This window comes from Hyaena hyaena, unplaced genomic scaffold, assembly GCF_003009895.1.
Source record: "Hyaena hyaena isolate Hyena2069 unplaced genomic scaffold, ASM300989v1 scaffold_28, whole genome shotgun sequence".
Lineage (NCBI taxonomy): Eukaryota > Metazoa > Chordata > Mammalia > Carnivora > Hyaenidae > Hyaena > Hyaena hyaena.
The window spans coordinates 5,239,010-5,258,387 of record NW_024080660.1 but is presented as its reverse complement, the minus strand read 5'-3'; the positions used below and the strand labels follow the sequence as shown (position 1 = coordinate 5,258,387).

At 46.1% G+C, this 19,378-nt stretch overlaps 1 protein-coding gene and 1 long non-coding RNA gene across 3 annotated transcripts; one reads left to right on the top strand and one right to left on the bottom strand.

Annotated features, from left to right (window-relative positions):
• Window positions 1-1,672: 1,672 nt before the first annotated feature.
• LOC120228844 lies at window positions 1,673-6,242 on the bottom strand. Its single transcript, XR_005527604.1, has 5 exons — window positions 6,204-6,242; window positions 4,053-4,251; window positions 2,828-2,908; window positions 2,484-2,567; window positions 1,673-2,236 (listed from the first exon to the last, which is right to left on the bottom strand). It is a non-coding gene; the product is annotated as an uncharacterized LOC120228844 (long non-coding RNA).
• A 1,789-nt stretch (window positions 6,243-8,031) lies between these two features.
• On the top strand, window positions 8,032-19,155 carry ELK4 (ETS transcription factor ELK4). Of its 2 annotated transcripts, XM_039227419.1 has the most exons (6): window positions 8,032-8,333; window positions 13,363-13,509; window positions 14,384-14,599; window positions 15,912-16,784; window positions 17,499-17,615; window positions 18,998-19,155. In XM_039227419.1, the coding sequence occupies exons 2-6, from the start codon at window positions 13,492-13,494 to the stop codon at window positions 19,094-19,096; spliced, it is 1,323 nt and encodes a 440-aa protein (XP_039083350.1). In that variant the 5' UTR covers window positions 8,032-8,333; window positions 13,363-13,491; the 3' UTR covers window positions 19,097-19,155. The 2 variants fall into 2 exon arrangements, with proteins under 2 accessions (XP_039083350.1, XP_039083351.1); XM_039227420.1 differs by lacking the exon at window positions 13,363-13,509.
• Window positions 19,156-19,378: the final 223 nt, after the last annotated feature.

Here is a 19,378-nt window from a genome sequence, read left to right as displayed (position 1 = left end):
CTGCTTGGGATTCTCTCTCTCTCTTCCCCTCTCTCTCTGCCCCTCCCCTCCTCATACTCTCTCTCAAAATAAATAAAAGTTAAAAAAAAAAAAAAGAAAGAAGACATAAGATGCAAATATCCCTGGGAAGACAAGGTACTGACATGAATTCATAAGAGAATATAAGTGACTTGAAATGTTTTCTGAGGAGCAATTTTTGAAAGGGACGGCAGAGGTAGAGGGTGAAAAGACAGACATAGTTCCTACCCTCTCGGAGGTCCTTGACCAGTGAGAGTTTCAGAGACTGCAGAAGTGACCTACGGAGTCAGCATGCTTTGGAGGTGTGGGGGTACTCGGGACAACGGGAGGCAGGGGACAGGGAGGACAGGGCAGGGCCATAGGCCTCACCTCCTCATTACTCTGTCGAGAGCTGGCTCAGAGCAGTGCTGGCTCTGCTAGGCTGGGAAGCTGAGACTGTCCCCGCGGGGGGACGAATGGGTGGAGGTGGCCCAAGCCTTCACTTCAGTGAGCTCACAGAAAACTGCTGAAAATACGGATTTCTAGCAGTAGCGCTTACATCTTTTTAAAAAGAACATTTTTAGCGCATGCCTCTGCCTTCCTCGCTGCCCTGGTAAGTGATGTGGGTGCAGTGGGGGTGTCGGGCTTCGCACTTACAGTGCGGAGCCTGCTTGGGATCATCTCTCTCTCTCTCAAAACAAATAAATATTAAAATTTTTTTAAAAAACCCTGGGAGTTCTTTACTCAAAATTTACTAAGTCTTTATTATGTGTCAGGCACAAGGCTAGGGAACACGGGTTGTGCAGAGATGACAGGCACGGTATTTGCTTTCAAGGAACTCCATGGAGTGGAGGGGGCGGTCCAGGCCGAGAGAGCGCTACTAGCAAAAGGCTAGTCCTGGCAGTGCTGGATATGTTCGAGGGCCTATAGTTCGTGAGGCTGGATTAGGCTGAAAAGGGGTCAGACTGGAAAGGGTCACTAATCAAAACAAGGAGCACTGGATATGGCCTTTAAACCTTGTCCATCACAGGTCGGACAGGTTCGAGTTTGGACTTTATCTTGGAAGCAGCAGAGAAATCAATTGTTGGACACTGTGAAACAGATGAGTGACAGAGTCAAATGGGTGTTTCAGAAGGTTCCCCCGAGGCAGTGTGGGTGTGGGCTGGCATGCCTGGGCACCAGGAGAGAAAGCAGAAGGCCACGGCAATAGTCCTGGAAAGAGACCCTGAGAGCCTTGGGGACAGCCATGAGGAGGGATGGATGTGAGACATTCTAGAGAAGAGATACAACAGACCGCGGTGACCGATTGCGTATGGGGGGTGGGGGGAGGAAGAAGGAATTGTTAGGGCACCTGAGGTGGCTGGGCGGCGCTTTCAGCTGGAAGAGGGAGGGAAGAGCTGGTACAGGCAGCAGGTGTAGGCAATGGGTTCAAATTTTATATATATATATATATATATATATGTATTTTAATGTTTAGTTATATTTGAGAGAGAGAAAGAGAGACAGAATGTGAGCAGAGGAGGGGCAGAGAGAGAGGGAAACACAAAATCCAAAGCAGGCTCTAGGCTCTGAACTATCAGCACAGAGACCAATGTGGGGCTCGAACCTACGAACTGTGAGATCATGACCTGAGCCGAAGTTGCACGATTAACCGACTGCGCCACCCAGGCGCCCCTCAAGTTATATATTTATTCTAAGATGGAAGGGTTGTAAGGACATCCAGAAAGAGAAATCCTACAGGAAATGTAAGACATGGATCCAGAGGTCAGGGGAGAATTTAGGGTCAGAAATAAAGGCTGGGGGTCCTTAGAAGTTTGGGTGGTAAATAAAGCTTTGGGGAGAGTGAGGTCCCGCATGGGCAGGGAGTCGAGGGACCACAGTCCAAAGACAGAAGCCCGGGGCTAGGGGAGAGCCCATTCTTCAGAGCTGATGGAACAGAAGCCCCGCAGGAGACAAAAACTGGTCAGAGAGTAAGAGGGAGAATCAGGGAGGCCAGGAGAGGCCAGCGTTTCCCCGAAGACACCAAGAAGGGACATCTCAGCTCCTGTGGAGGTCAGGGAGTGTTACTTAAAGAGGGGGTGTCCACGCCGGGCTCGAGGAGGACCAGGAGATGGTGGGTGGGCTTATGCCTCAAAGAGTCTATGTGGGGACAGCAGACACAGTCAGGAGCCTGGAGAGTGAGCAGAAGCTGAGAAAGCGAAGGCCGCAAATAGAAACCATTACTTTTTGAAGTCTGATCCTGAAAGGAAGGAAAAGATAGGCTGATGGTTGAAGGGAAAGTTTTCTCAGGATGGGTGAGAGTGAACGACTTGACGGGCAGGATGGAGAGGGGTGAGGCTAAGGACCTGGGAGAGGCCAGCGGGCTGCAGTGAGAGCAGAGGTGGCGAGGGGGGCGGGCTCAAGCTTTGGGCCTGGCACACCTCCCAGCTGTGTCTTCCTGGTGCCCCCCTTGGCCCCGCTGATCTAGTGGCCCCGTTAGTACTTACCGAGCAGCACCTGGCGGAGGGTCTGCGCCGTGTCTGGGACCGGAAAGGTGACTGGGGCCTGGGCTCTCCTCTGGAGGACTCGGCCTGAAGGGTGGCACAGACAGAGGAGGAACTTAAGGTGAGTGTGGCGAGCGCCACACACAGGGACAGTGCTGGCCGCGGTGGGAGACGGTGGAGGTCACACACCCTAGAGCAGGTGACTTTGGAGCTGAGCTGAGACCTAATGTAGGGGTCAGCCCCCGGAGCAGGGCATCCCAGACAGAATGTTTCCCTACAAACCCCTTCCTGCTTCCTCCAAGTACAGCGTCCTCCCCCCACCCCCAAGGACAGGAGGAGCCTCTGACCTTCCTCCCTTCCTCCAGCACAGTCTTCTTCGCCCCCTCCGGTGTCACAATGGGTTGTAGCCCCTTCTCTTTTAGAAACTTCTAAAGAGAGGAGACTGGTCTTGGTCATCTTTGCATCTCCTGAAGTGTCCAGTGCAGTGCTCGGCACACAGTTAATGCTTAAAAATTATATATATATTTTATGAAGCATTGCTTAATTCTCTCTCTCTCTCTCTCTCTTTTTTTTTGGTTGTTACATAAACTCTGCCCTTAACGTGGAGCTTGAACTCACAACCCTGAGATCAAGAGTCACATGCCCTACCAATTATTGATTTGAAATCTTCTCAGGCCTAAAAACCACTTTCATGGCTAATAAATTCTCAAGGTGGCCAATGGCAGGGTTAAGGCAGCGAGATAAAAAGGGAAAGGAAATGTAAGGGTGCCTGGCTGGCTAGGTTGGAAGAGCATGTGACTCTTGACATTGGGCTCATTACTTTGACCCCATTGGGTGTCGAGATTACTTAAATAACTACATAAATAAGCTTTAAAAATAATAAGGGGAAAGGAAAAGTAGGCAGAGAAAGAAAAATAAGGCCTAGGGAGAGGGCTGGGGTAGGGGTGGGGAGGAAGCAAAAAAAAAACAAAAACAAAGATAAGGTATATACGCACGGGGCAGGGATACAATTCCAAACAAAATCTAACCAGAATTCTCTTTGCTCCATGAAACTTTGTGGTCGGATTCTCTCCCATCATGGGAGAGTCCCCTCTTCTCCCTCCACTTCCGGGCTCTCTCACTGAAGTCTCATTTCTAGACAACTCAATCAGTTACATGTATCACCGCTGCATTTTCTGAGACGCAGGGAGAAGCTGGGAGAAAGAAGGGAGGGGGAATAAAGCCCTATAGACCAACAATTTCCCCCTTTTATGGGGTGAGCCTAGACAGAATTAAAACTTCCTTCCTTGAGAGTCTGAAGGAGGGAAGCTGGTGGCTGTGTCACACTTCTGAATTGGGTATCCAACTCACCAGCCATGCGTTCTTTTGCATGGCAAAACGAATTCTGTTTTGCAGCTGGATAAATAAAGTAAGGCAGAAAAAAGCTGGCATTACACATTTTTGAATTAGCACCAAGTCTCTCAAACTCCACCTCTTTCAGGAAATGTTCCTGAATGCAGGGGGAGGTGGTCATTTCCCTCCTTCTCCCTCCTCACCACAAAGCACCACACTCACTGTAAGAGCTGCACTTACCCCTTCATCTGTCAGCCTGACTTCTCCTTCCCCATCATCTCTGGAGGCTTAGCCGAATTCTTGTCTATGTCAATAGGATCAAAAGAGACAATGCCGGTGGGGGGGAGGGGAGGGGGGGGACTCTAAAATCTATGGAAGCTGTGGATAGTAATAATAGTCTCTGAGGGCGCCAGTGTCGCTGGTCCAGGACTGAGAGTTCCTAAAAAAATGAACAAAACCTTTTGATGGTCGTATCTGAATTAAGTGAAAAAAATTTTCAAGGCAGTTACCATAAAACATACAAGAGAGGAAGCAAAACTTCTGGCTTAGAATTCAGAGAAATACATATCCTACAATGAGTTACTCAAATCACACAGAATCTTACATGGTTACCCACAGGATGGATTTCACGAACTCTTGTCAATCGAGTTACATCTTTTGCAGAGAGCAATTAGGAAGGAAGCGATCGGTTCTGTTCTCTTTCTTTTTTTAAAATTTTTAATGTTTTATTTATTTCTGAGAGAGAGAGACAGCATGAGCAGGGGAGGGTCAGAGAGAGAGGGAGATACAGAATCTGAAACAGGCTCCAGGCTCTGAGCTGGCAGTCAGCACAGAGCCCGACACGGGGCTCAAACCCACGAGCCATGAGATCATGACCTGAGCCGAAGTCGGACGCTTAACCAATGGAGCCACCCAGGCGCCCCTGTTCTCTTTCTCTAGGACATAGTCTGTCAATTATCACAACTAAGAGAAAGTACATGTATCAAAGACCAGTAAAATAGTTTTAAGTTAAAAAACCTTAGGGGAGGAGGAAAGAAGTAGACTGGGTGTGGATTCCCGTGAAGAAAAGAATATGCAGTTATTTCTGAGGTGTGTTCGGGAGAGGTTCTGAAATGTGTTAAGCAGGTCCTACGCCCCAGGCACGTGACTGCAATAAGTCATGTCTTGTCATGTCCTCTCTGGGAAAACAGGGAGTTGTGTGAAGATTATAGCTCTGGCTGAAAGATTTTCCATGAGCTTTCCTCATAGTTCAGAGGCTACAAACACCTTGTTCAAGGACCTTTTTGTGGGTTTTTCTCTGGACCTTGAATAGCCTCGGATTAGAAATCTTATTGTTAGAGATGAGACTTCTTTGCCCAGAATAATAGTCTTGGTGTAAAGATACTTCTAACCTGCACATTCCTGGTCATCTTTGGTGAATTTTAGGGCCTTGACAGGTAGTGGGGTTAGCAAATGCTGCCAAGTTCAGTACCTAGTTGGCCTACGTTTTATTTTCAGTGAGAACTTTCCCATTTCACGTCCCACAGACATAATAACTATAGGGTCATTCCGCAAGTACTCAAAGCATAGTTTGATCACCTGTCTTGTTTCCTCCATCCACCAGAGAATACAAATTGAAAGGTATGATATGAATATCTCTTATTTTTTAAAGATATTGAAAGTTGAGGCCCAGAAGGGAAAAGTCGTAAGGATTTTCCCAAGAGGATCAAGTGAGGAGTTTAGGGAGATTAACAAGCTAGAACCCAGAAATCCTAGATTTTTTTTATTCTTTCATGCTGGCCATACTTCACATCTGTCCCTCTCTGGGGTTGTTGCTGCTTCCTCTGACTTAGAGTTCACGTTTATTTGTTTATTTCACGTGCTACAAGCCATCACCTGGAAGACAGAACAGGCTCGGATGGTTGGTCCATGCTTGTCCAGTCAGAGTCCGTGAAATATTTCTTTAGGAAAAAGGAACACTAATCTTGGGTAATGACAAGGTAGTGAAAAAGAAGAGAGGAAAAGGGAAATTGCTTTGAGAAGAAATAATCATAACTCGGGGTTCTTGGGAGAGGAAATGTAATTAAATTAGGGGAACGGGGTGGCAGGGCTGGGTAACTCAGTTGGTTGAAAAACACAATCTAGGGCAGTTCAAGCAGAAAAACACATACATACTAAATAAATAAAACCCGCAAATTTGCCTAAGGTTACCATTGGAAATCTATCTATTGAGTGGGAAAGTGACCCAAGTAACAAAAAAGCAACATAACCACCATGGAGTTTGCAAAAACAACCATCTGTTGTGTGAGGAACCATGGAGAGAGAGTCTGTATTTATAGGATCTTGAGTGGGAAAACCAAGCACGACCCAAGCACGACAATAAACTACACCCCCCCGCCCCAGTTCACTAACCTGAAATCTGACTTTTCTTTTAGTTTCTCTGCTGTCAACCTGTACTGTTTAAAAAAAAAAAAGATAATTTAAAAGCAGACTTGTTATGACTAATTTAAGAACTCCCAAAGTAGGATCTTTTCCAAAAATACACTGCAATTGACGATACAGTCAGCTAGTACATAAGCATTTGTGATAAGACAGACCTTGAGGCTGAATCAGATGTTTACTGCTAGGTTGGGGAGAACAGGCTAGTGCGGGGAAGAGTTCTGCCCTACTTAACGGTTCTTGATACAAGGCTTAAAATGAAATCTTTCTATAAACAAATGTTTCAAGGGTGTCTCCTAAAACAGCCTACCTTAATAATTCTTATTTTTTCCTCTAGGTTTCTAAAATGGAAACTGTTGTAAGGAAAAACCTTTATACCAGAAGCCAAGAGTGCTGGTGTTTTTCAGTTATTGCATGTTTCCTCTTAATGAAAATATGTTTACATCCTCTGGTGAAATTATTTTTAGAAAGCTAACATCTTTTGGTAGCGCTCCTCCGCGTACAGGAATACCTCTGTGTTATAATTACTCTGTACTAGGGCAGGAGGTTGGAAACAAAAAGAAGTGCCAATTCTCTTCCAAAAGCCTACACAGGGATTATAGGAGCACATTCTACTCAGTGAGTTCAATTAATTTTACCTTGAATTCAATTGTGGGAGTGACGTGGAGGCAAGAGTAAGTAACATCACCGTTTACTGGGTGTCTGCTAGGTGCCAGGAAATGCACGAAGCACATTACAGTCTCTATCTCATTTGACCTTTTCAGCAATGCTGACATTCCCTTCATTTTACATGAGGCATTGAAGTTCAGAGAGGTTAAGTAACTCACTGCAGGTCTTACAGCTAGTAAATGACCAGGTAAAAATAACTCAGACACTGGTGTGTATTTGGTTTCTTGTTAAAAAGAATATGTAAGCTATTTCTTCCAGGTTTTGTTCAGCAGTCCAGCTTACTGACTGTGCATCTCTTCTGCTGCTAAATTACTCAGTTAGTCTCTAATACCAAGTGTGACTTGGTTCCTTAGGAATTCTATTTATGAGAACCTATGTGCTAGAAACCCTGCTAGGTGACTTATGCACCTTATCTGCTTTAATCATCACAGCTCTGAGACTGGGTTCTCTCCATTTTACAGATGATGAAGCTTTAGGGAGGTTATAGTTACTAAGATCAGGGAGTTAGTGAGGGGCAAAGCCACGACTGGATTTCAAATCTGACTCCATTTGTCAGTCCCCGGTCTAGCGAGCCACAGTGCTGATGATACAATATTCATCAGGGGAGTCCCTAAGCGTCCTGGGAGCCGGTACTTGGATGAGCAAACTGCAGCGGCACCAACTACCCCGACCGTTTAGCCTGGGGAAGGCAAGACAAGTGTCCGGGGAGAGAGAGAGAAGCCCTCACGCTTCAGCTTAGCAACAACAAAGGGGATCCCGGCGAGCGTCGCCTCCACTCTCGGACTTGGGAGATGCGGAGAGGCCCCAGGCCGTCCTAGGTGCCCCCCTCCCCCCCGCCCAGACGGCAGCTTTGGCGCTGCAGCTGTTAGTGGCCACCCGGTAGTCCGGCGGAGGGCGGCGAGTGCGGAACTCCAGGGGGCACCCTCACCACGCCCACGCTCACACCCGGTTCCCGGGACCCCCGAACCCGGGCTCTGGGCGGCCGCAGTTCGCAGCCCACTCCGACAGCCGCCCCACCCTTCCCGCCCCCGGAAGTGACGCGCGGCGGCTACGGCGTCTGGGAGGGGCCCCGACGCAGCCGGGGGGTTTGAGAGTGGCGGCGGCGGCCGCGGAGCGACTGGCAGGCCGGGCCCCGGCGAGGAACGCCCCGAGCGCGCGCCCGGCGGGTAGCGGCCCCACGACCCGCGCCGCCGCCGCCGCCACCGCCGCGTGCGGGGGCGGGGAGGGCGGGGCGCGAGGAGCCCCGGCGGGCGATGCGGGCGGCTGCGGGCACCCGGCGGGCTCGGCTCGGCCGCCGCCGCCTTCTCCGGCTCCGCCGCGGGGGTCGCAGCGGCCGCCGCGCCGTCCTCGAACTCCCGGCGTGAGGAGGCGGCGGGCGGAGAGAAGCATCGCGCTCGAGGCGGAGACCCACAGGGAGCCCCGCGCGCGGCCTCGGTGAGCTGCGGTCCCCGCGCGCCCCGTCCATCCCGCGCTCCGTCGGGCGCTCGCGCCGCCGTCCCCCAGCCGGGGGTTGCGGGGGCGGGGGCCGGGGCCCGGGGGGCAGGCGGCACAACAGGAAGTGAGCGTGGCGGCGGGGGTGGGCGGGCGCGCGCTCCCCTGGGGCCTGCCCCGCCCGCGGCCCCGGCCCCGCGGCGCGCAGGTGGACTTCGGAGCGCGCGGTCCCCCGCTTCGCCGCTTATTTAGTTCCGCGAGGTCCCTGGGCGCCGGGTGGCGGTGGCTTTTTGGCTTGGGGAGAGGGGGCGAATTTTGACTCTTTGTGGTGGCAGGAAGTTGGAAAATGAAAGTACAGTAATTCAGTGCTTACCGGGGACGCGTGAGTTTGCGGCTCTTTCGGCGGACTTTGATCTGCTCCCGGGCACTCGGTCACCCGAGTCTCTTCCTCTCCCGAAGTTCGCGATTCATCCGGTGTCAAGTTTCATTCTTTCTCTACTTCTCCTCCGCGAGCCCCCTCCCCCCTTCACTTTCCGCTTGATGTACAGCGGCGGCGAGGCCGGTCGTGTCTCGGTTCTGGGAGGAGCAATTGGAAGCGCCTTGGGGGGGGCGGCAAATTAAGTGGCTGTTGTTGACTGAACTAGTCAAAGGATACACAGTTGACTTTTTCCCCAGGATGTTGCTGTTTGAAGTTTAGGGAATTCACGTGAAGACTCTGGAGTCTCCTCCCTCGTCTCGACAATTTCATCCCTTTGCCGTGTCTCCCAGCCACCAGCCCACTGCGTGAAAAACTCGGTGCTTTCATGTTTAGGACTGTCGGCGGTGTTTTCGTTAACTTGTAGCTATGATTCAGTTTCCCACTCCTTTATCGCCCCAACCCCCGTCAGGAATTCCTTTCTCTTTGATTTTATTTAAACATTAAGACTGCGTGAGTGAAATCTCTTACGTTTTTAGGAAAATATTGTCTTCAAGTTTTACCGCCATGTAACTATACTTTTAATACTATGTTAATATAGGGTACAGTTAAGAGACTCCTGGTTACTTTTCAACGGTGATTTTTAACTCAAAACAAGTCTTGATACATTTCATAATTTGGTTTTGTTTTATTTAAGCAGCACGCTGAATTTGGAGCCATTTATTATTTGGGTCTTAGCTGCTGTTGCTGAAAAATAGTCGGGCAGTGGGTCACCACAGCAACTGGACTATGTGTATTATAAACATGTTTAGGGTGGAAAAAGTTTCATTTACTAGAGACTTCCTTTCCCTAATAGGTTATTTCAACAGACTCTCTTTCCGTTTAGCATAGGGATCGAGCTACCTTTGAAGTGTTACGGTAGAATCTATTACGTTTTCAACCTTAACTCCTCAAGACTCAATTCTTTGATTTGCAACAGGTATTTCTCTCCCTCATTAGACTTCTGAAAAACTCTTTTAAAATTGTAATTTTAGAAAACGTGAGTTTTCCTGTGAAGGAAAGTAAAGGTTTTTATTGATAAATAGCTAGAATAAAAGTATTTGTATTTTTGGTCTTTTGGTTTCACCTTTTAAATTGTCTTCTGGATTTTTTTTTCCTTTTTGTTCTCTTTTATAGCTGAGGAAATCATTGAATTTCAGATCAATAGCACACTTTTTAGGAGCCAAAGTGAAGAGGCTCAACTTGACTGTATACCCAAAGGTTCACCAACTTTTCAGTTAAATAGTATAACCTGTTATCAAAATTGAATAAAAGATTCTTTTAAAGTCCCCACTGGAGATGTCCATTTTATATCTTTGTTAGTTTCTGGCAAAGAAACATTCTTTTCCAGTACTTCATCCCCAAACCACAAGGCCCCTTTTCTTTGATTCTCAACCACTTTCTCTAGGGTCCTAAAGCAGCAGCATTTCCCTGGAGAGCTGAGTTCTGCCTGAGGTGGCAGCAGCCCACCAGCACTTGACTCCATCCGTGCCCTGTCCCCCTAGTAACCAGCCTAGGAAGGTGGAAGTTGAAAGGTGAAACTCGAACCCCTTTGGGAGCATCCTTGCTTTGGGGTGGCGATGTCCATGGTTATTTCTGTTTTTGCATGCCTACCTTAACCATTATTAACGTATAGGGCCCAAGCATTATCTACGTGATAGGTATTACGATTCTAGTCTTAGTTTGGGAATTTTTCCAAAAACAAACGGAACTATAGGTACCAAATTTGTGATCGTTTTGAGATTCAGTTCTCTTTAATTTTTCCCTTCCCTCTCTCCCCCACCTCCCCTTTACCCCTCTTTCCCTTCCCACTGGTGTTCTCTCTTCCTCCCTCTCTTTCAGACACACCTACATTCACACCCCAACCCCATAAGCATTATTGATATGAAGATGATGCTTGGAAATATGAAGACCGTTCTTTGGCTAAGCTAAAATTTATTAGAAAGTAGCTTTAACAGGTTTAGACTGAACAAAAAAATCATTTAGGTGGCAAACATCTGTAATTAAAAGGTAACTGGCCATAAACAGGCATTATTATCTCTGGTAAACTGAGAGGAATGATTACCCCCCCCATTCTTGATAGATCATAATATGAAACCACTTTTTTTAAATTTAACTTTTATTTTTCTTTAAGTTTATTTATTTTGAGAGAGAGAGAGAGAACCAGCAGGGGAGGGGCAGAGAGAGAGAGAAAGAGAGAATCCCAAGCAGGCTTCTCACTGTCAGTGTAGAGCCTGACAACTTAGGTCCCAAACCCATGAACGGTGAGATCATGACCTGAGCCGAGATCAAGAGTTGGACACTTAATCGACTGAACCACTCAGACGCCCCTTAAACTACTTTTTAAACTCAGCTTAAGTGAGGCCATGGGTAAGATTAGGGGCATAGTTACTTAGTATTGAGGTTGCACTTGATAGTTCTAGGCTATTGTTACTTAGTACTTAATATGTAATATTTCTTTACCCCCAGCTGCTGACGGGAATGCTGTTATCCATCCAGGGAGTGGTTTTCCTGGTGAACAGAGTGGGACTGATGAAAAAGACTTGGGCTCATGGGCTCAGCTTCTCCATTAACCTTGTGACCGGGGACATCTCCCACTTTCTGTTCTTTATTATTTTCCCATCTCTACTTTTGGGTGCGGGTACCTGTATAGCCAAGTTCAAAGTGACAACTGAAGATTATTGGAAGATATTTTTGAGTGTCTCAGAAAAGTTATAGAAACCCAGCCATCTTCCCGCTTCAGTTTCTCCTGCCTTTTTTTGGCGGGAGAGACATTGTTGACCCTTCAGGATCCCATCCTTTGTGAGTTACATACTCTTTGTTAGAATTAGGCTTCTGAGGTCCACACTTTTGTAATGGTTGTAGTGTTAATTTGTTGTTAACATCTTTATTGAGACAAAATTCATCTACTTAAGTTGTACAACCCAGTGGTTTTAGTGTATTCAAAGAGTTGTGTAACCACCATCGCAATCTTTTATTTATATCACCCCATAAGCAGTCACTCCCCATTCTTCTTTCCACCCAGCCCCTGGCAACCACTGGTCTACTTTTTTTTTTTTTAATTTATTTATTTTTGAGAGAACAGGGCATGAACGGGGGGCGGGGGGGGGTAAGGAGGAGAGAGAGAGGGAGACACAGAATCCCAAGCAGGCTCCAGGCTTCTAGCTGTCAGCACAGAGCCCAACGTGGGGCTCAAACTCATGAACCACGAGATCATGCCTCGAACTAAAGTCAGCGCTTAACCGACTAAGCCACGAGGTGCCCCACCACTGATCTGCTTTGTGTCTGATACATTTGCCTATTCTGAACATTTCACATAAATGGAAATAAAATTATGTGGCCTTTGTGGCTGGTGTTTTTCACTTAACACAATGTTTTCAAGGTTTATCTGTGTTGTAGCATGTGCCGGTACTAAAGTCCTTTTTTTTCTGGCTGAATAATATTCCAGTAGTTACGCCACATTTTGCTGTCCACTCATCATCAGTTGACGGACATTTAAGTTGCTTTTGCTGTTTGGATGTTCTGGACTAATGCTGCTGTGACCGTCCTGTGCAGGTGCGTCTGTTGGACGTGTATTTTCAGTTCTCTTGGATATATATGTAGGAGCCGAATAGCTGGGTCATATGGTATTTCTGCTTAGCAATTTGAGGAACTGTCACACTGTGTTCCAGAGTGGCAATACTGTTTTACATTCCCACCAGCAACGCATGAGGGTTTCACTTGCTACACATCCTAGCCAACACTTGTTAGTGTCTCTCTCTTTGCTGATATCCATCCTGGGAGGTGTGAAGTGTCTTCTGCAGTTTTAATTTTCAGTTCCCTAATAACTAATGTTGAGGATCTTTTTGTGAGCTTATTGTCAATTTGTCTTTTTAATTCTTTGTACTCTTTTTTTTTTTAATGTTTATTTTTGAGACAGAGAGAGGCAGAGAGAAAGAGAATCCAAAGCAAGCTTCAGGCTTTGAGCCGTCAGCACAGAGCCCCACACAGGGCTCGAACTCATGAACCGCGAGATCATGACCTGAGTTAGAGTCGGCGCTTTAATTGATTGAGCCACCCAGGCACCTCAATTTGTATATTTTCTTTGAAGAAATGTCTTTGCACTTCTTTTAACTATTTTCTATTTTTTTAATTACAAGAATTCTTTATATATTTCTGATACAAGTCCCTTATTTGAAAATAATTTCTCTCGTTCTAAAGATTGTCTTTTCACCTGAGTTTGCAACACAAAGATTTTAAATTTTGATATAGCCCAACTTAACCTATTTTTGTAGTATTCTAATGGGATTGATTTAATTTGTTTTTAAGTCCTATTCTGGTCCATTGAGATTTCATTCCTAGGTAAAGAAAGGAAGGTTTTTCTATTTGTTTGTGTGTGTGTGTGTGTGTGTGTGTGTGTCTGTCTGTCTGTCTGTCTTAGGATGTGCTTATATATATTTGGCCAGAGTTTCTGCCAAAAAGAGTTCTTCCTAATGGGAATTTTGAGGTTCTATGAGGGAAATAACTCCCATGAGAGCACTTCCTTGCTGCTCTGATGCCTAAACCAGTGGTATCAACTGGGATGGTTTTGTCTCCCAGGAGAACATCTGGCAGTGTCTGGAGACGTGTTTGATCGTCACAGCCGGTCAGGAGGTGATACTGGCATCTAGTGAGTTCAAGTACAGTGCACAGGACAGCCTCCAGGAACAAAGAATTATCTGGCCCAAAATGTCAATAGAGCCAAAGGTGAGAAACTCTGGCCTAAACAGGGAAATCCTAAAACCTGGTATTGAAAGCCTTTTCATTTCTTGTCTTGGTAATCACATAAAGGCCACTAACCAAATGAAAGAGGAGGTATGGCTGACTCCGTTGGTAGAACATGCAACTCTCGATCTCAGGGCTGTGAGTTCAAGCCCTACGTTGGGTGTAGAGCCCAATTGAAAAAAAAAAAAAAGAAAGGAGTAATTTATGTAGGTGGAAGCCCTGTGGGCAGATTGGTGACAGAACTTGTCAAATAAATCGGAGCATTTTGTTGAATTTTCAGTGCTGCCAATTTAAATGTACATTAATTTATGAGAACGGAAACTATTTGGAAGAGAAATGCCAGTGGAGCAAGAGTAGATTATTCCCTGTATCTTCAGGCCCAGGTGATATACACATAACACACACATCCTGGCAAATGAACCAACTGGGTTGATTTGTATAGATGCTAAAATGGTGGTCTCAGAGGATATGAGGAGCTTTTCAGTTAAAATGTAGTAGTAGTGGTGCTCAGTGAGTGGCCATCATCCGACTGCTCCTGGGACTTACAGAACTCACTTTATTTCCCAGCAAAACTTTTCTGAAGCAGCGTGGCATGCATTGGAGTTTGGACTCTAGACCTTCATTGCCAGGGTTTAAATGTCAGCTTCACCCATTACTTGTGCGGCCTCCCAGGAGTGACTTAACTCTTTTCTGAGTCAGTGTTTTCAAATGTAAAATGAGGCCTCGACAGTATCTGGCTTGTAGGATTGTTGAGGGATTATATGAAATAATACATTTAGAGCACGGTGCCTGGCACAGGCTGTTACAGGAGTGTGGCTGTTAATATTGTCGTATGTCCTGTCTGTGCCTCTTTCAGCTCACTGCTATGGACAGTGCCATCACCCTGTGGCAGTTCCTCCTGCAGCTCCTCCAGGAGCCTCAGAACAAACACATGATCAGCTGGACATCCAATGACGGGGAGTTCAAGCTCCTGCAGGCAGAAGAGGTGGCTCGTCTCTGGGGGATTCGTAAGAACAAGCCCAACATGAATTACGACAAACTCAGCCGAGCCCTCCGATACTATTATGTAAAGGTAACAGGCATGCATCTCAGAACAAGACTTGGTCCTCTCTTCCTTTGAGGTTATGAAACAACTCCTGTCCTGGTTTCTTTTAAATCATTTTAGATCAACGTGTAATTGACATATACCATTATATTCGCTGGAGGTATGAGACATAGACATAGTGATTTGATATTTGTATACATTGCCAAGTGATCATGGTCTTGGATTATTTTGACCAATTTATTTGATGCCTTCAGCAGTGTGGAATTAGGATGAGATTTGTAAGCGTGCCAGCTCTGTTTCTACAGAGTCCCATTGCTCACACATATTTTGTTCCTAATTGCAGTTGTCGTCAAAGGAAAAATGATCATAGGGTTGGAATAAGGAGAAGAAAATTGGAGATTCTTGAGGATAAACATTCTTGTGTATATCATAACCTAAAAATTGTCACACATATGCATGTGTTTTAGCTTTATTTACTTTTTACTTTTTAATGTAACTCAGAGAACACAAATACCTTAATAGCTGTTAGTGCACACATTTGATTTCTTTGTTGAAATTTATTTTTTGTTTGATTTCATATTATTTTGAATATTTTCTTGGTCCCTGAGGTAAAGTAAGTGGTTCAAATGGATAGAATTAGAATGAGAAGCTGAGATCTTAGTTTCACCTTTTTTTTTGTTAATACTCATTTTTGAGAGAGAGAGACAGAGTATGAGCAGGGGAGGGGCAGAGAGAGAGGGAGACACAGAATCCCAAGCCGGCTCCAGGCTCCAGGCTCTGAGCAGTCAGCACAGAGCCTGACGTGGGGCTCGAACTCATGAACTGTGAGATTATGACCTGAGCAGAAGTCAGATGCCCAACTGACTGAGCCGCCCAGGCGCCCCTCACTTTGAAGAGGTTGATCTTACCAGTTTTTCTGTATGAGGACAGGAAGTAACAAACAACTGGGACTTTAGAAGGAGGCAGAAACCTCAGCAGAAGTAACATTCTGTTCCTTTCTGCTTCCTCAGGATGCGTCTGGCTTGTGCCTTTGGAACTATTTGAGCTTGTGTTCAGTGATTTTTGACTTAATACCGATATTTGGTTGGGAGTGTTAAGCAGTTGAAATCTCTCTTTTATGTAATGTACTGTTTCAGTTGTTAATGAGATGTTTAAATATTTTCAACTTGTGCTCCCTGGTGGTAGGAACTGGGTTTGGTGTGGCTTGATAAGTGTAGATGATTTCGAAGCTCTTAAGTAAACTGCTTGCCACTTAGAGTCTCTTGGGTCAGCTTTTTCACGAACTGTGGGAGGTAAGTTCATGAGAAAGTATAAGAATGCTTATTTTATTTATCTACAGAATATCATTAAAAAAGTGAATGGTCAGAAGTTTGTGTACAAGTTTGTCTCTTACCCAGAGATTTTGAAAATGGACCCAATGACAGTGGGCAGGATTGAGGGAGACGGCGAAGCCGGAGGCTGCGGCGAAGTCACCGGCGGCTCCAGGGACGCAGAGATCGGGGGCCGAGAGAGGCCACCTCCGCCTGGTGTCAGGACCTCCAGCCGCAACGACTACATACACTCTGGCTTGTATTCTTCATTTACTCTCAACTCTCTCAACTCCTCCAACAAGAGGCTTTTCAAACCGATCAAGATTGAGAATCCAGCCGAGAAGCTGGCGGAGAGAAGACCCCCGCAGGAGCCCACGCCGTCTGTCATCAGATTCGTAACAACGCCTTCCAAAAAGCTGCCCGCCGAACCTGTCGCCGCGCTGCTGTCGGCCGGCCCGAGCGTTTCTCCATCTTCGGAAGAAGCGCTCCAGGCCTTGGAGACCCTGGCTTCCCCCAGACTGCCTTCCCTGGAGGCCCCGACCTCCGCCTGTGGCCTGACAACCGCGTTGGCGCCCCCGCCTGATGCGTCCGCACTGCCTTCTGTGCAGGATGCTCCTGGAACGCCTTCGCCGCCGCCGAGCCCTAACCCTGACATTGACACAGACATCGACTCCGTGGCTTCTCAGCCCATGGAACTTCCAGAGAACTTGTCGCTGGAGCCTAAAGACCAGGATTCAGCTTTGCTGGAAAAGGACAAAACAAGTAATTCCTCAAGATCCAAGAAACCCAAAGGGTTAGAGCTGGCACCCATCCTGGTGATCACGGGCAGTGACCCGAGCCCGCTGGGAATACTGAGCCCGTCCCTCCCCACGGCTTCACTCACACCAGCGCTCTTCTCCCAGGTAACCACCTCCTCTTCAACGCCACCCACTCCCCTTTCTCAACAAATCCCGAGTTTGGGACGTCAGGTTCTCCTGCTATTTAGGGTTGACTCAGGTTAGCTGTGACCCCGTTAAAGTCACTGTGTCAGGGTCGCCGCAGGAAAGGCTCGGAGTTGTGTTGTGAAGGAATTCGTCGTCTCTGCAATAGATAAATAGTTTCCAAGTTTCTCCTAAAGCAGCTATAGCAGCTATTTGCTTTCCCTCTCTTTTGGTCTTATAGAATTGGTTGGTATCTTATAAAATAACAGTGATAATCTCAAAAGCTAGAAAACAGTAAATCCTGAGAAACGTCAGAACAAGTGGTGTGATGTCAGGTAACAAGTGTGCACAGTTACATTAGCTGTTTCTTAACTTGCTTGTCTCCTGTCACCTCTCCTGTAACCTTGAGTAGATGACTCCCAGACCCCCATTCCTAACTGTGTTTGTGACTTAGTTACTCATTGTTTCTCTGTACTTGACCAGATTGGTTTCTCTATTTGGGAAAGACGCTACAAAAGACAGGTGAGGAGACAGTTTGATCTTTCTTAGGATGTCAGAATAATTCCTGAGCTTTCCCTCATGATAAAATTCCTGAGAGATTTGGAGAATAAGACAGTATTTGGGTTTGGAGCTGCGGGTGTATTATTTTAAGGCTGAAACCATCCTTTGTGACCGTGTCTGTTCCGCGCGTTGCAGACGCCCATCTTGCTGACGCCGAGCCCCCTGCTGTCCAGCATCCACTTCTGGAGCACTCTCAGCCCCGTCGCCCCCCTGAGCCCAGCCAGACTGCAAGGTGCTAACACGCTCTTCCAGGTAAAACACCCACGGGCCTGTCTCTTGCTGTTGGGGCCCAGCCAACGAAGGGCGAGGCCAGAAGGCAGTGTCTTCACTCTTCGGGTTTATCATTATAAAACTCATGTTTAACAAATACGCCTTCCAAGTGTTGATCAGAATTCTAGCTGACGAACACCTCCGACACGTATTCACAGCAGTGTCTCCTTTTTACAGTTCACTGTGACAGACGTTTGAGTTAGACCAAGAATTGTTCAGTACTGCAGTGGATTTTGAACCTGCCGATTTCCTTGTGATTTTAAATGCTAGAAATCTCTCTCTCTCTCTCTTTTTTTTTTATTTTTGTAAAAAGAAGAAAATATACACATACATATGTACGTGTGTGTGTGAATTTGCAGGAGAATCTGCACATAGCTTTTCTCTTTTACCTGAGGATTTTTAAAAAATAGAGACAGCTTTTGAGAATAGTATATCCAGTGCTCCCATTTCTCATTCATTTAGATTTGATCTTGGTCAACATTTTAAATACATATTTAAAAAAATGGATAGTGTGTTATCCATTAGCCAAGATCATAGGAAAGGTCATACAGCTTGTAACCATTATTTTGCCTCAAGCACCTGGACTTTATAACATGTAGAATTTATTTTGGCTGATTCAGTTTTCTTATATTTGTAATTTAGTTTTTCATTTGTTCATTTGGAAATGAAATGGTAAGGAAAAAAGAAAATTAAAAATCTTCCCACTTCTGCGTTTTTGTTTTGTAAAATGTTCTAGATCATTGAATAGAAAGTGTTGAGAATTTTTCATGTTTTATTTTCACATTTTTCTTTGCCCCTCACAGATAATTGAGTTAGAGAGTGTCCAGAGGCCTCAGGCAAAGCTACAGTGCTCATGCGGCTCCAGCCTGGACTGCCCCTATGGAACTGGTCTTTGAGTACATGATGGGGACAGTGTCCTACTATCAGAACCTCTAACTGTTTGCACCAGTCGTAGAGTTAATAGATGGGCATCTCTTTCTGGACCTCTTTTTGAGTCTGCGATTTGCTTCATAATTGAATTATACTCTACAGCACAAATTGTCATTTTCCTGAACTTTCTAAAACTTTCATATGAAGTTAAACGTAAACCTGTATACCTTCGGCTATGAGCGAAGCTGTAGGTTTCCTCTTTCCCTCAGGGTAGGCTGGGGAGTGTCATATTTCACAGGTAGGACGAGCAGGGTTTTTTTCTTTCAAGTTTTTGCTGTGACATCATATTCTTCTATGATAAATGGTCACTACCTTTGTCCCATGAGCCACTGTAGGCGGCTTTCATTTTCTGCCTCAGGGAATGTAGCAGGGACAGAAATTGAAAGTTGGGGCTGAGTAATAGAATGATAATGTGTTTTTATTTTCTTTCTCAGTTTCCTTCTGTACTGAACAGTCATGGACCGTTCACTGTGTCTGGCCTGGATGGACCACCCACCCCTGGCCCGTTTTCCCCAGATCTACAGAAAACATAACCTATGCATTTGTGGAATGAGAGAACCAAGGAATAAAGAAACAAAGACTTTCAACATGATTACATTTGAAGTGAGCAATTAATAGTTCTACAATGCTAATAATAGACTATTGTAATTTTTGCCATTCCCCATTGAAATGCCTTTTTAAGATTCCCTTTGACTATGACTCAAGTTGGACTGTACATAAAAATGCCTTAATTGGAGTGCAAACTCCACCTTCCCCCCCTCCCCTCCTCTCCCCTCCCTCCCTCCCTCTCCTCCCCTCCCCTCCCTCCCTCCTTC

Coding starts and splice junctions, on each gene's coding strand:
- ELK4 (XM_039227419.1), top strand. Junction 14,600..15,911: donor TCCGATACTATTATGTAAAG/GTAACAGGCATG, acceptor ATTTATCTACAG/AATATCATTAAAAAAGTGAA. Junction 16,785..17,498: donor CACCAGCGCTCTTCTCCCAG/GTAACCACCTCC, acceptor CGCGCGTTGCAG/ACGCCCATCTTGCTGACGCC.